Source organism: Mauremys mutica, chromosome 12 (assembly GCF_020497125.1).
Source record: "Mauremys mutica isolate MM-2020 ecotype Southern chromosome 12, ASM2049712v1, whole genome shotgun sequence".
NCBI lineage: Eukaryota > Metazoa > Chordata > Testudines > Geoemydidae > Mauremys > Mauremys mutica.
In genome coordinates, this window is record NC_059083.1 from 74,998,400 (window position 1) to 75,013,016 (window position 14,617).

Here is a 14,617-nt window from a genome sequence, read left to right on the forward strand (position 1 = left end):
GTTTAGGTGGTGTTCTCACCACAGGGATGTTGAATGCTATTGTATTATGGTCACTGCTATAGTTACCTCTTGGACCAGCTCCTGTGCTCCACTCAGGATTAAATCTAGAGTTCTCTCTCCCCTTGTGGGTTCCCGTACCAGCTGCTCCATGAAGCAGTCATTTAAAGTATCGAGAAATTTTATCTCTGCATTTCGTCCTGAAGTGAAATGTTCCCAGTCAATATGGGGATAATTGAAATCCCCCCACTATTATTGTGTTCTTAATTTTGATAGCCTCTCTAATTTCCCTTAGCATTTCATCATCACTATTACTGTCCTGGTCAGGTGGTCGATAATAGATCCCTAATGTTATATTTTTACTAGAGCATGAAATTTTTATCCATAGAGACTCTATGGAACATGTGGATTCGCTTAAGATTTTTACTTCATTTGAATCTACACTTTCTTTCACATAGAGTGCCACTCCTCCCCCTGCACGACCTGTTCTGTCCTTCCGATATATTTTGTACCCCGGAATGATTGTGTCCCATTGATTGCTCTCAGTCCACCAGGTTTCTGTGATGCCTATTATATCTATATCCTCCTTTATCACAAGGCACTCTAGTTCACCCATCTTATTATTTAGACTTCTGGCATTTGTGTACAAGCACTTTAAAAACTTGTCCCCGTTTATTAGCCTGCCTTTTTCTGATGTGCCAGATTCTTTTTTATGTGACTGTTTATCATCTGATCCGGCCCTTACATTATACTTTTCAGTCCTCTGCTCCTGACTATAACCTGGAGATTCTCTATCATCAGACTCTCCCCTAAGAGAAGTTTGTGTCTGATCCACAGGCTCCTCTGCAGCAGTCGGCTTTCCCCCATCTCCTAGTTTAAAAACTGCTCTACAACCTTTTTAATGTTTAGTGCCAGCAGTCTGGTTCCACTTTGGTTTAGGTGGAGCCCATCTCTCCTGTATAGGCTCCTCCCATCCCAGAAGTTTCCCCAGTTTCTAATGAACGTGAACCCCTCCTTTCTACACCATCGTCTCATCCACGCATTGAGACTCTGAAGCTCTGCCTGCCTACCTGGCCCTGTGCGTGGAAGTGGGAGCATTTCTGAGAATGCCACCATAGAGGTCCTGGATTTCAGTCTCTTCCCTAGCAGCCTAAATTTGGCTTCCAGGACACCTCTCCTACCCTTCCCTAAGTCATTGGTACCTACATGTACCACGACCACCGGCTCCTCCCCAGCACTACACATAAGTCTATCTAGATGCCTCGAGAGATCCGCAACCTTCGCACCAGGCAGGCAAGTCACCATACGGTTCTCCCGGTCATCACAGACCCAGCTATCTACATTTCTAATAATCGAATCTCCCATTACTAACACCTGCCTTTTCCTAGAAACTGGAGTTCCCTCCCCCGGAGAGGCAACCTCAGTGCGAGAGGCAACCCCAGCACCATCTGGAAGGAGGGTCCCAACTACGGGAAGGTTTCCCTCTGCTCCCATCGACTGCTCTACTTCCCTGGGCCATTCTTTCTCCTCAACAGCACAGGAGCTGTCTGAGCGGAGGTGGGACAATTCTACAGTGTCCCGGAAAGCCTCATCAACGTGCCTCTCTTAGCTCCTCCAGTTCCGCCACCCTGGCCTCCAAAGTCCGTACATGGTCTCTGAGGGCCAGGAGCTCCTTGCACCGACTGCACACATATGCCACCCGCCCACAGGGCAGGTAATCATACATGCAACACTCAGTGCAATAAACTGGATAGCCCCCACTCTGCTGCTGGGCTTCTGCCTGCATTGTCTCCTAGTTAGTGGAAGGGTGGTTTACAGAAAGGAGTTTTGGAATGTGGTTCGGTTTACAGGTTTTAGGGGGGGGGGGGCCACAGGGAAGGATATTTCTTAAATATGCTCAAAATATGATTGCAGCTCAGAGGCTTGCTGAATATTTTGAGCTGGAATATGCTTGTGGGCTCTGCAAGCCTCCTTAATTGTGGCAGGAGAGGCAATAAATGGTGGTCCTCTCCCAAATACCATTCACTTGGGGCATCAAAAAAAGACCTCGCTGCAGCTGTGAGATCCCTTTCTTCTGTTTGTTAGGAAAGAACTAGGTAATTATGTTGACACTTAACTCAGAGATCCAGTGATCTTTTAGAAGTTGCAGAGATGAAGAGGGAAGTTTACAGCTCTCAGCTAATGTTTGAGGCTGAATAGAAATCTCTCCATTAGATGTCTTATGTTCACATTTGAGATTATTTGCAATCCTAAGAGATAAATGAGTCCAACTTGCGTGGGGACATCTAACTAAACTGATTAACTTAATTTGGTGCAACTACTATGTATAGACAAGTCCTAAATTTCTATCTGTTTAAAACTGGTTATGTTGGTTTAGATTGCACCTGTAAATTTATCCACAAGCTAAACCGCTGTAAACCTGGTTTAAACACATGAGTGACACTTTCACCTGTTTACCAAGATTGGTATAAATGACACTGGTGGTTAAACCAGTACGATGTTGTAGGTCAGGCCTTACTTCAGCCCCTGTTTAAAAAGTTCTTGATGATAAGGTAGCAGTATGGCATAATGGTATGTCTCTGAATCTATATACCTACTCAGTCTGAGCCCTGTTGTGATTTCAATGGTTAATTGTTGAACAAACTTTTGTGTTATTCAGGATTAAGTGAATAGCCTCTTTATGTGCTTTGGAATTAGCTGTTCCAAGAAATAAATATTTCAGATGTCAAGAAATCACTTCTCTAGCTCTTGTCCCATGGTGACACTTGACCAGATTATGTGGGTACTTGAAGTCTCCCATTATTTCAGTTTTATTAGACTAAACTGCCATTTTGACTTAACACTGACACTCAACACCCTTTTCCTGAGTAGGAGGCTGGTAGTTTAACTCTACTAATATCTAATCTTATGAGTTGAGATGTGTATTCATACAGACTCTCGTAGATGGTCCTCTCCAGGCCAGAAATTTGCTGCGTAGTCTATGGAATCTTTGAGCCTTTACTGAAAGTTCATAATGAATTTGATCTTGTCCCCTCCCTTCTCTAACAGGCTCTTGATGTGGCTGCCTCACATACATCAACTACCTGCTTACACCAAGACATCTCACCAGGCACTGACGAGGTAATATCAGTAGCACGAATCACAAAACCTGAAACAAGAAGTCCGCCTAGTGGGAAAAGGTAAGTCAGGTTTTTTATACTGAATGAGTAAAACAGGTTTTCAGTGCTCACTTCCTTATACAGGGGCTTTCACTTTTTGGCTGCTGCTCAGAATCCAGCCTAGGTAACAACCAAAGCTGGTTGGTGCTAGTGGCAGAGTGAGATGTGCAGACTTAGGTGAAGATCTAGAATATCTTTAGTCCTTTTAACAATAGCCTTTTAACTCAGATCTTTCTTCATACAGAGAAACCCATTTCTAAGAACCAGATAAATATAAAATATTTTGTAAGAATCTGTTCTTGGTATCTTGTTAGGGGAAAAAGTTCCAAATACTCCTAAAAATGCTTGAGCAGCCACAGTAGGCTGTGACATCTGTCTCTTATAAACACTCACTGTACAACTAGGGGAAATACTGGTATAAATGCTTAGGTGAATTCTGTCTCACCAGATCTGTTTCTATATAGTTTCCTAATCCCATTTAAAACAAGAAAGTGAACTGCGTTCTGGATCTGTTAAGTAATGGTAACCTTTGACCATAAATCTTTGTTGGGACAAAAATGAAAACGTAGTGGTATGTGTGCGGGTTTTTTTTTTTTAAACAAAACCTTTCTTTTTTAGCAGATATGAAAATTTTATCACAGATTCATTTGGAGAGGAGCCCTTTTCCTGCAGAAAGGCAAAGGATAAATTATCTGAGCAAGAGCTGCATGAAATGTCAGAAAAACTCTCTCACAGGTTAAATGAACTAGATTTAGTAAGTGGGAATCTATTCTTGATAGTATTTTGGAATTTATCCAGCATTTGTAACAAGTGTGTGAAGCCTAACTAAAATCTAGGAAATCAGGTCAATCTTGATAGGATTAACAGATGCATTAATTTCTAAAGGGACTTTAAATACAGTTTAGGTGCTTTTATGTAAAAGAATAGATGATGCTGCAGAAATCATCTTAAAGAAAAGAGTTATTTCATCTGGGATGAGAGAAATGTTGGTGACATAGTGCAAAATCTGCTTTAATAGTCACCTTATAAAATACTACTACTTGGTTTAGGAGAAATACTAGGATTACATTGTGTAATTATCCAACCATTAGTAATTTAGTTTATGTTGACATTCTGGAATTCTTGTACCGCGGTTTAATCAATAGTAGTATGTCTTTTGCTTAGCTTGATATTTCTTCAACTTGTTTCTATTAAATTCCCAGTGAAATGCAGAAGGTGAGTTCAATATATAATAGGACTAAACGGAAATCTACAACTGGTATCTCTAATTTTGTTAAACAGTTCTAGACTTTATTGGGATGAACTAATGAAACTGACTAGAATAATCTCTAATCAACAGATGTTAAAGAGAGCTTTGGGGGAGCATCCCAGGGAAGAGATGTTGACAGATGAAGATAAGCTGTCTCAGCACAGTGACAGTGTCATGGATTATCGGGGAAGGAAACCTCACCCAGGTAACAATCCAGAGTGTGACTGTTTAAGCGCTGGGTGAAGTACAACCTTGTTAAAAGTAAAGCTTTCCTTCTCACCTAAAGTTGAAAGTAGAACACAACTTTTCTATAGTTTTATAGAGATTCAGAAGCCTACCTTCAGCCCTAAAATTATATCATTGGGTGACATGCCCAAAGATATAAAATCCTGTTAGTAAAGTGTTAACTAAACATAACACCTAAACAGCTATGAAAGCTTCACTAGAAATGAAAAGTGGAGCACACAGAGTGACAAATGAGCAAAGCTTCGAATGCTACATTGACCATACTGTGAGGGAGAGGAATACTGAAAAATGGGCCTGTTACCTTGTTATAACACACTATAGATGTCCAGTCCTAATATATAACAGTGATAATCATGTTATGTAACAACGTACACTGACAAGGGTTGTAACACTGTTATATGGCTTGGTACAGTCTACAGCTGCAAGACCAGGGCCGGCTCCAGATCCCAGCGCGCCAAGCTCGCGCTTGGGGCGGCATTTTGCCAGGAGGGCGGCAGGCAGCTCCGGCGGACCTTCCGCAGTCATGCCTGCGGGAGGTCCACCGGAGCCGTGGGACCAGCGGACCCTCCGCAGGCACGTCTGCAAGAGGTCCCCCGGAGCCGCGGGACCGGCGACCAGCAGCTCGCCCCCCCCGGCGTGCCGCCGTGCTTGGGGCGGCCAAATTCCTAGAGCCGCCCCTGTGCAAGACCAAAGCATGTTATAACATGGCTCTGCCATTGTAAACATGTATAGCAGGCCCTAACTTTGAACCTTCTTAAAATACATTTTTGCTTCCTCTTTCTTCGCCCCATTGTGAGATCTTCTGGCGCTTCTGATTTACTAAATACATAATTATGGTACAAGCCAGGAAGAACTGGAGGCTTGGGACAAGGAGGACTTTAAAATAAGGGTATTTGTTTTTAAAAATTACTTCCTTTGCTCCCCTGTTTAACTATTGGGAACATTTGGCACCCTTCTGGATTTAAGTCTATTCATCGTTATAGTTGTTGTTGCTAGTTTCTGATACTAGTTATAACAGCATTCACATCTTTATTTCACAGCTACCCCACATCCAAAAAGACTTCTTAGCAGACCACGGTCCCTTTCTCCATCTCCACCCTCATCCAGGTATCTACTTCACTCTGAGTTTGAAGATGCACTTCAGAGAGATGCCAGAGGCCAGATGGGGAAAATGCGCAGGCAATTGCAAAAGGAAATGGACCAGAGAAGAATAAAAGCAAAGGTAACTGTTTCTGGGTTACATTAGATCTGAATGCCCCTACAGCCTGGTTAGTGGGGGCATTTGGCCTATTTTGGGAATTAATTTTATTTCCACTTTAGTTGTCCTAGTAAGAGGCTGGGTGTAGCAAAGATGCAGGCATTTGCGCAGCACTGCCTCTTGCATTTAATACCTGCAGCAGTTTGAGTTATATGCAGAATAGGGAAAACTGGGAACCAAAGGATCTGTGCTGTCCATTTGCTGCTAACTGACACCATAGTTCTAAGATGTCAATTATGGTGTACCACAATAGCCAAAATGAACTTACTAAAATTGCTTGAGGCTTGATGTTCAGCCCAATGCCTTGGGAAGTGTTATCAAACTGTCTAAATTATCCTGGATGACTGAATTTTGCTTACTATTGACAGTCCATGCTTTAGGATTCCCCTACGTTAAACTTTTGGCCAGCAACGGCCATGCATGAACAAGTGGATTATGGCTCACTTCCCCCTTCTGAGGTAAACAAAAGCAGCCCCAAAGGGTAAAAACCTCTCTGCTGTACAGTCCTTTGTCTGGGTGAACATCTCTTCCTTTTCTCAGGGGTTCGCAATTCATGTAGTCCTTTGCTCAGTTCTTCTCCAGCCTTCTTCCCAGGCCTGTCTCTTAAGCCCACTCTGCTTAGCAAGATCAGCTCTCATATCCTTTCCTAGTTTCCTCCTTGGCAGAGATGCTCACAGCACCTTCTGCCATCATTCCGCAAATTGAGGAAAGCAGGCCTTTTTTATATCCAGCATGCTTTGTTGGCAGCCTATACTTCTCGTGATTGCTGGATTACAAATCCCAGAATCCCTCATCTTTGGCAGAGGCCAAGTCACATGAGTGAGCAGAACTTTAATCCTCTCCAAGGCCCAAGCTTATCCTGCAATGGAGTAGCTTCAGAACTCTCATTCTTCAGAAATGTGAGCCCAAAATTAATATCCCCAACGGGCAACTCAAAATACTGACTATCCCTGTGAAGAGCACAGTATAACACATGCCTAGCTGGAGAAGAGCTTAATCCTTTCATGACTTATCTAAATTCCCAAAACAGTTATTGAACATCTTTGTTTTAAGCTATATTTTGAGGTCTAAGTTTTGTGTGGGACAGTTAACACTGATCATCATGAATATTTACAACAGAAGCAACTTTATATTTGGCAAACCTCCTCCTTCACCAGTGATGCTATTGCATGACCATTAGCTGTAGCTAATAGAATTGACCTTGTGCTCTAATGCTGATGGCTGTACATAGGACACGTTGTACGGTTTTATATGGCCACCCATCAGTCTATTAATTTTACATTGAAAATGCTCAAGGTCCCTAGAGAATTTCATGAAGTCTCTAGTTTATCTTTTTTGGGGTATAAGCTCTGCTTGGGGTATGGTAATCTTTTAGTTGATTGGTTTATTTCAGGTTTTTTGAGTGTCATTATTATGGTGGAAAGTATTTTTTGTAGATCAAAGTGACCTGCTTTGTCCCAGAGGAATGCAACTGTCTTGACAATTCTTAGGTCAAAAATCCAGTTTTTAAATGAGGCTGGGGCTTGATCCTTAAATTGTTTTGAAGGGAGCCACTGGAGGAACTTGAGCAGCAGTCTGTTCTCACAGTGACCTAGTCCGTGGATAACAAGGGCAGGTTTTTTTTGTTTTGTTTTAAACAGAGTTTGTATGGCGTCCCATTCAGCTTGAGTGAATTACAGTAATTCACCCTGTAGATAAATGCATAAACCACTGTGGCCAGGTCCTTGTCCAGGAAGAAGGGGTAAAGCTTCCTAGTGAGCTAGAGGTGAAAGAAGCCCTTTTGTTACCAACACTAATTCATTTCATTTATGTGACTTCATTTGGACTGATTATCCCCTTTGCAGAGAGTAGGGATTCAGAACGAGTGGCTTATTTTGTTTTCTAGATGATGACTAAAGCCTATGAAGAGGAATTAAGAATTTTTGAAGCTAGAGAGAAACTGGGCCTCTCCAAGCTAAGAGCAAAAGCCAGGGAAACGGTAGGTGAAGCTCACAAGAATAAATTAGATGGCGTTTGTTTAAACAATGTCTAAAAGTTACTCTGTCCATGCCTGCTATCCAGGCTGCATGGATGATGCTTTTAAATGACATGACCCAATGCTGACCCTGGCTTTAATACTAGTATAAGAGATGCTGTAAACAGCTTTGTTCAGCTATACTTTGGGGATATGTATCAGAGGGGTAGCCGTGTTAGTCTGGTTCTGTAAAAGCAGCAAAGAATCCTGTGGCACCTTATAGACTAACAGACGTTTTGCAGCATGAGCTTTCGTGGGTGAATACCCACTTCTTCTGATGCATGTCTGGAATGCCTTTGGGGATATGGTTAGCAGTATGTTATTTTCTTAGGGTACGTAGACTTCAAGGTGGGGAGGTTTAGATAGTTAGTAATCCTTCAGAAACATCTTGGGGGTGGCACAAGGACCATGATTCTGGTATTGTTTGTCTTGTAGTGAGATACTTCAGCTGGAAGAATTTAAACCAGCCTAGTAGGCAAGTGGCTAGTTTCTACTGCAGTATTAGAGAATAAGATTTAATAACTAAACACCATTTGGTGGACTGGAAATTTCATAGAAGCAATCCTAATGCCTTGCATAGCTGAAGTAATCGCCTCAAGAGAAACAAGTAGTGAGGATGTGCAAGGACACCAGGAGAACTCTAGTAAGGAAATAGATTTCCCCCCTAACTTTGGAAACATTAGTTTTTTACCTTCTTTGCTATTAGAATTAAAGAACTGTCAGATTGCAACTTACTTACAGCTTGTACCCTAACTGCATTATTGTTTGCCTTTATGTAGCTCTTGCTAGGCTTCTTAGATGAGTCAGATCCTGCAGTGCAGTCACTTTGCACTGCACTGCACTGCCACTGTAATGGGGTGATAAACTAGATAAAAAAAAGAAACTGGAAGGCTAAAGATCACTGCATGGAGCTGACGGGGAGGGGGGGGTTCTCAGCACTATTTTATGTGCTGCTGGTGTGTTGCAAGAAGAGGGAGCATGTCTGGAATGCCTGTATGCCAGGCCAATCTGAGCTGTATTTTCAGCCCCGGAGGCCACTGCAGCCATGCATGGAGCACCCCCAGAATTAGGGTTGTGCAAAGGAGAGCTTGACACCTCCATTGCACACAATCCTCTGACCTGCATTTGGTGAATTTTTGGCCCTACTGTGAGGGATCTGTCTCACTGTGCAAATGGCCTTCCTAGAGACTCAAAAGCTACTTCAGTTCTGATATCCAAGCCATATGAACTACCACTCTTCCCCTCCCATACCTGTTCTCCATCTGTTTTACATCCTAAGGAACAAGAATACCAAGAAAACATCTTTAAAGAACCTCCAAAAATGCCTCTGCCAGTGAAAGTTTATTCTAGAAAAACCACACCTCGGATTCCCAAACAGAGCCAGTGGATTCCAAGAGGAGGGTTTGCAAAGCCAAAGAAAGCAACTCCGAGTAAGAACCACAAAACTCTACTTGGTGGAAAACTGGCATCCTACAAAAGCATCTGGTGAACTCCAAGAATAAAGGCATCTGGCCAACATATACCAGTCAGCTGTAGCATTTTTCCCCTTATGACCTCCAGATGTCTGGATTTTTGTAATGGAAGATAATACTTTGAAATAGACACAAACCATTGATGCACTGCTCAAACTGTGACCCATCCATTATCCATTGTTCAATATGCTGAACAAGTTGCAATGGAAGCACATTGAGTGCTCAGAGTGCAAGCCACATTTTTAGCAGCTGCATGCTGTGCATTCATTATATAAATCCACAGCCTGAATGGCACCCTGCTACAGTGTCTTGGTTTCAGCATGGTTGAAGGGCACTCTTTCCATTAATAGTATAATTAATAAGTCCCCAACGATTTCATCTCTTATTCAAATCAACCTGTGAAAGTTGAAATGTGAAAGCCCTGACTCTTAAATCAATCCCTAACATTACCTCTGTTGCTTCTGGGCTGGGGCCTACTACCTCAATGCAGCATTTCCAGGGAATGAGAGGAGGATCCAGACAATGATTTGCTTCATTTACAAAATATTGGACCATCACCAATACAACTGTTGGGCTTATTTTAAATAACCACATGCAGCTAGTGAGATTGACAGGAGCAAGGAAATCATTGTAGGGTTCTATACTGCTTGAAAAGAAGGGGGTAGGTGACAATTTTTTTTTTAAATATCAACCCTCTAATACTGTAAAATAGATCTCTAGGAAAAATAGCTATTCAGATTGACTTAAGGCTGTTCCCTTGGGGATGTTGTGAAGACAGATTGCAATACATCCTACTGAGAGACAATGCTACATCATGGTTACAGAGCATATTAAACAGACCAGGTGTTCAGTCTGAAGTGTTTGGATAGCTTGGACTTAAACTCTCTGGAAGAACTACTGCTAACCTTGCTGTCTAGGAGTGTATTGATTAATCTGCTTTTATCTTGCAGTGAAAGTAAAGGACAATGACCTCCTCCCTCTGCTACTGGAAGAGTTTCCATACCTGCATATTTCCCAACACTCTATGAACAAAATGTGGCAACAGCAGCTTGCACAGATGGAACAACTGAAGTCTGCTTCTGGCAAAGACAGATCAAGACTGAAACTCCAAAGTGAAGTGAGACCCTCTCTTGTTCAGTATGAACACAGCCTCTTAGGCTTGACTGGGGGCAATGCAGCTACACAATAGTACTGGCCACCAGATGACTGCACTAAGCAATAAAACCCAATCAATTGCATAGCTACTGTGTAAGGAGGTATTGGCATAACATACAAACTAGTCTGCAGGCTCTTAGGGTATGCCTACACTATCCGCCGAATCGGCTGGTAGTGATCAATCTATTGGGGATCGATTTATTGTATCTAGTGTAGATGCAATAAAATTGATCCCTGATCGCTCTGCCGTCAACTCCGGAACTCCACCACGCGTGAGAGATGGAAGCGGAGTCGATGGGGGAGTGGCAGCGGTTGACTCGCTGCCGTCCCCATGGCCAGGTAAATCGACCTAAGATACGCCGACTTCAGCTACGCTATTCACGTGGCTGAAGTTGCGTATCTTAGGTCGACTCCCCCCCCAGTGTAGACCTAGCCTAAGAACCTGTATGGAATCTGAAGTCTGTTTTTCTTTAAAATGGAGACAACTTTAAGGAGGCTGGAGTAATTTGGGCCTGGTTCTCTAAGCACCAGGCCTGTCAGGATCCCAGCTCCCTGGCTTACAAGCTGAGCAGACTTCTTATCTCAAGGTGGAAGAAGCACTGAAGAAGCATGTCATGTTATAAGTATGCGGGGGAAAGCCCACTGCTTATATTACTGCAGATTCAAACTCTACAGATTCTCTATCCCAGTTCTTTCATCTTGCAGTATTTGAATAGGTTTTCTCATGGTCTTTATTGTACAAATATATGGCATACATTTGGGTCAAACTAGCACTCACTTGGTCTCCAGCAGAGGTGGCTGTCTAAGGAAGAGCTACTCTGTAGAATAAGGAGGCACTCTTGAATAGTTAAAGTAGGGGGACTGAATCAGGACACCTGGGTGTTCAGTTCCTGATCTTAGCCGTTCACTTGCATTTAACCTTCTATACTTCTTTCTCTACAATAAAGATGGGAATACTTTTTCACCTTTGTAAAGCACTTTGAATTTCTCTAAGTAAGTGCTATTACATACAAAACCCTGTAGTTTAAAAGCTGTTCTTGGCATGCAGAATTTGCTAACTCGTTGAAGGGTTAATTCACCAGTGCAAAATGAATCTTTTCTCTTTGCCTCAAGTGGTTAAGAGAAAGGAGAGTACACTAAAGTATTGCTCCTCTGTTAGAAGTCCCATCTGAGTGCCTATCCTGCAGAATGTATTAAAGCAATTGCCTGTCATCTTATCTCAAGGTAGAAGAAGCACTGAAGAAGCATGACCTCCTTGTTGACATCATAAAGAAAGATCAAGACCATCACAAGAGACTGGTATGTTCTTCCAAAGAGGATGCACAAAGCATATGACACTTACACGGTGATAGAGCCAAAATGATCCTACAGTTGTTGGTCTATGGAAGCAGCTCCCTATTGACTCCTGAGCAGCTGTGGTATTGAAGACTTTACCTAGTCTGTTTGCTGTATGTGGCCACTGAGGTCTTAGAATGACAATGGGGTTGCTGAACATGCTTATGTTTCACTATTTAAAGAAGGGGTTTGGTGCATTAACAGGGAACAAATCCTGAGAATATGGGAGACTGAGAGGAACAGACCTCAGTCTCTCCATGAGTGAGTTCAATCCTTGAAACACTAGTTTACCATAAAAGTGCTGATTCCTTAATTATACAGCACTATGGATAGCACCACACTACAGTGGTCTAATCCTAAATGTAGTGCACGGTAGTAGAGTGGGGAGAATTTCCTTAATATTGATTTATTTAGTAAAGTTTGCCATAAAACCCTGCCCTGACTCTCCCTCTCCAGGAAGTGCTGGTGGTCTGATACCTGTTGATCTTTTTCTTTAGCAAGAGTTTAAGCAACGCATATATCGGCAGAAGTTTGCTAAGAATAAAATGAGAGAGAAACGTCAGCAAATTGCTCGAGCCAAAAAGTACTATGAAGATTACCGCGTTCAGCTGCGTGCCAAAATGATGCGGGCTAGGACACGGGAAGAAAGGGTATGTGAGGTTGCTTTCTTCTTTAAGTGTGGCATTCTTGTTCTTCTAGGGGAAAGACTCCAGTACTGAGTAAGCATCTTTCCCCCTTTACTGTGTGGTGTGTATTTATACTTTTGAGAAATCGAAGTGTTGGTATAAAGAGTTCGAGGCCAAGTAAACTAAACAGCACAGGCCTTGGAGCTCCTAGCTCCTGCCTTCTAACTCTGTCTCTGATAGTTTTTCTGGCAGCAACCATCCTTGAGCCAAGAGCTTGTAAATTTCCACATGGTCTACTCTTCTTGGAAGAAGGCAGGTATAAGACTATACCTGCTGGTCAGCCGGGTCCTAGATGAAATGATTGTTCTCTATGTTCTAACACACACAGTAGAGCAGCCCCCTAAACAAAAGCTGAAGTTAACTTTCACTGTCAGGCAACAAAGGAAGCTACTAGGCTTAGTAAAGGTGAGTGTGGGAGTGGGTGGGGGGCATCAGAGGGAACTATCTGGGGAAAGGAGTTCTCTTCACAATGAGATCATAAAGCTGAGCTTAGAGGATGTTTCTATTAGTATCAAAAGTAAGGCCACCAATGTTCCCTCTAATTTTTTCCATCCATGTGCAGAATGAATTTTGTTATGTGCACCTATATCGAGGTGATGTGCATCATGAGGAGAAACCAAAAAAAACCTAGATAGAATATATATTTTTAAAAAGTTACCATAGGAATAATTACTCCAGACAGGACTGTTAGGCATTTTAGAACTCACTACTCACAGAATTAAATCTAAGCATGAGAGAAATTATGAAATACATAGACCAGTCAAAAAACTAAAATAACAGCACTTTGAAAGAATACAATTGCAGAGAATACATGTGCATTGCAGGAAGTAACAACAATACTACAAGTATGTGTTGGGAGGTGAGTGACACACACACACACACACACACACACACCCCAAGCCACACGCTGCCCCTTTAAGTAGCTCAGCACTCACCAGCCTGAAGCCTGTTTTGTTCAGACACAGTAGCAGCTGCCAGGAAGCTCTGAGGTCTCACTCCTAAGCCCTGTTGTGTCCTCCCCGCTCTGCAGAGATGGGGTACTGGGGATGAGGGGAAGGGAATACCCGACATCAGCCCCTCACCCCCTCTGCTCTGCACAGCAAGCAGGAGGCTCCCAGGAGCAGCTGGCCAGGGGCTCGAAGGCAGAGGGCAGGAGCAGCCTGGCAGTAGGGAGAGGGGCACCTGAAGTGCACAGCACTTCAGAGACTGCTGGGGGGGCCATGCAGCTTAGAGGGAACTTTAAAGGCCACCTAAATTTTCCTTCTGAAAAGTGATTAAAAATGACACCACCTCACTCAACCAATTAGATCCTGTTTAATGTTTAAAAACCCACTTCATTTATCTCATTTACTATTATAAATTCAATCGCTATGGGAGAACAAGCTGAATTCTATTCCTACTCATGCATCAACTCATTGCAACAGTGGGAGCAAATGCTGCCATCTTTTACCCTGATGAGCACAGTGATGTTTAGAGGTGTAACAGATTCTGTCCTCTGATTAGTGGTGATGTGAGGAGAGAACTGTGCCTCAAGTTGCAGTGAGGCCATGTTTGTTCTGCGTAAACAGCAAACTTTATATGCAATTGAGACAAACATGGAACCTCTCAATGCAATTTAGTTCTCTTTAGAATAGAGCTTCCACTCCAGTGTTTAGAGGATTTTTAGAAGGGCCTGTAGGCAAGGTGGGACACTTCCTAAAGTTCTGTGGCTTACATGAGCAAGCTGGTTCTGTTATACTTAACCCCATAGGGTAGATGTACCCTACACCAGAAGAAGGGGTTTTTCCTTTGGTTATACATTTAAATACCTTAACTGTTGGCAGATATTTAAGAATCTATTTGAAGAAGGCTTAGAAATTCAGAAGCAAAGGCTGCAGGAGCTGAGAACATATAGTAAAGAAAAGCGTGCTGAGCAAAGAAGAGTACACCAGAATGAACTGGAGTCCATGGAGAACTACTACAAGGATCAGGTAGGCTTATTTGACTGCATCCAAGACAATCTGTCCGGTTTTCAATCTTTAATTGGTAAATCTTTCATATCTGAATG

General features: G+C 42.6%; 1 protein-coding gene across 3 annotated transcripts in view; it reads left to right on the forward strand.

Moving 5' to 3' along the window:
* The window catches only part of CEP95 (centrosomal protein 95), a 29,650-nt gene that overhangs the window by 14,160 nt on the left and 873 nt on the right, over positions 1-14,617 (forward strand). For 2 of the 3 annotated variants that reach the window (XM_044981266.1, XM_044981268.1), the window contains exons 11-20: positions 3,046-3,176; positions 3,774-3,909; positions 4,495-4,609; positions 5,691-5,872; positions 7,794-7,886; positions 9,202-9,352; positions 10,345-10,511; positions 11,774-11,848; positions 12,382-12,534; positions 14,394-14,540. In XM_044981266.1, coding sequence (XP_044837201.1) covers positions 3,046-3,176; positions 3,774-3,909; positions 4,495-4,609; positions 5,691-5,872; positions 7,794-7,886; positions 9,202-9,352; positions 10,345-10,511; positions 11,774-11,848; positions 12,382-12,534; positions 14,394-14,540 — 1,350 coding nt within the window. The remainder of the gene's footprint in view (positions 1-3,045; positions 3,177-3,773; positions 3,910-4,494; positions 4,610-5,690; positions 5,873-7,793; positions 7,887-9,201; positions 9,353-10,344; positions 10,512-11,773; positions 11,849-12,381; positions 12,535-14,393; positions 14,541-14,617) is intronic. The other variant, XM_044981267.1, reaches the window with a different exon arrangement.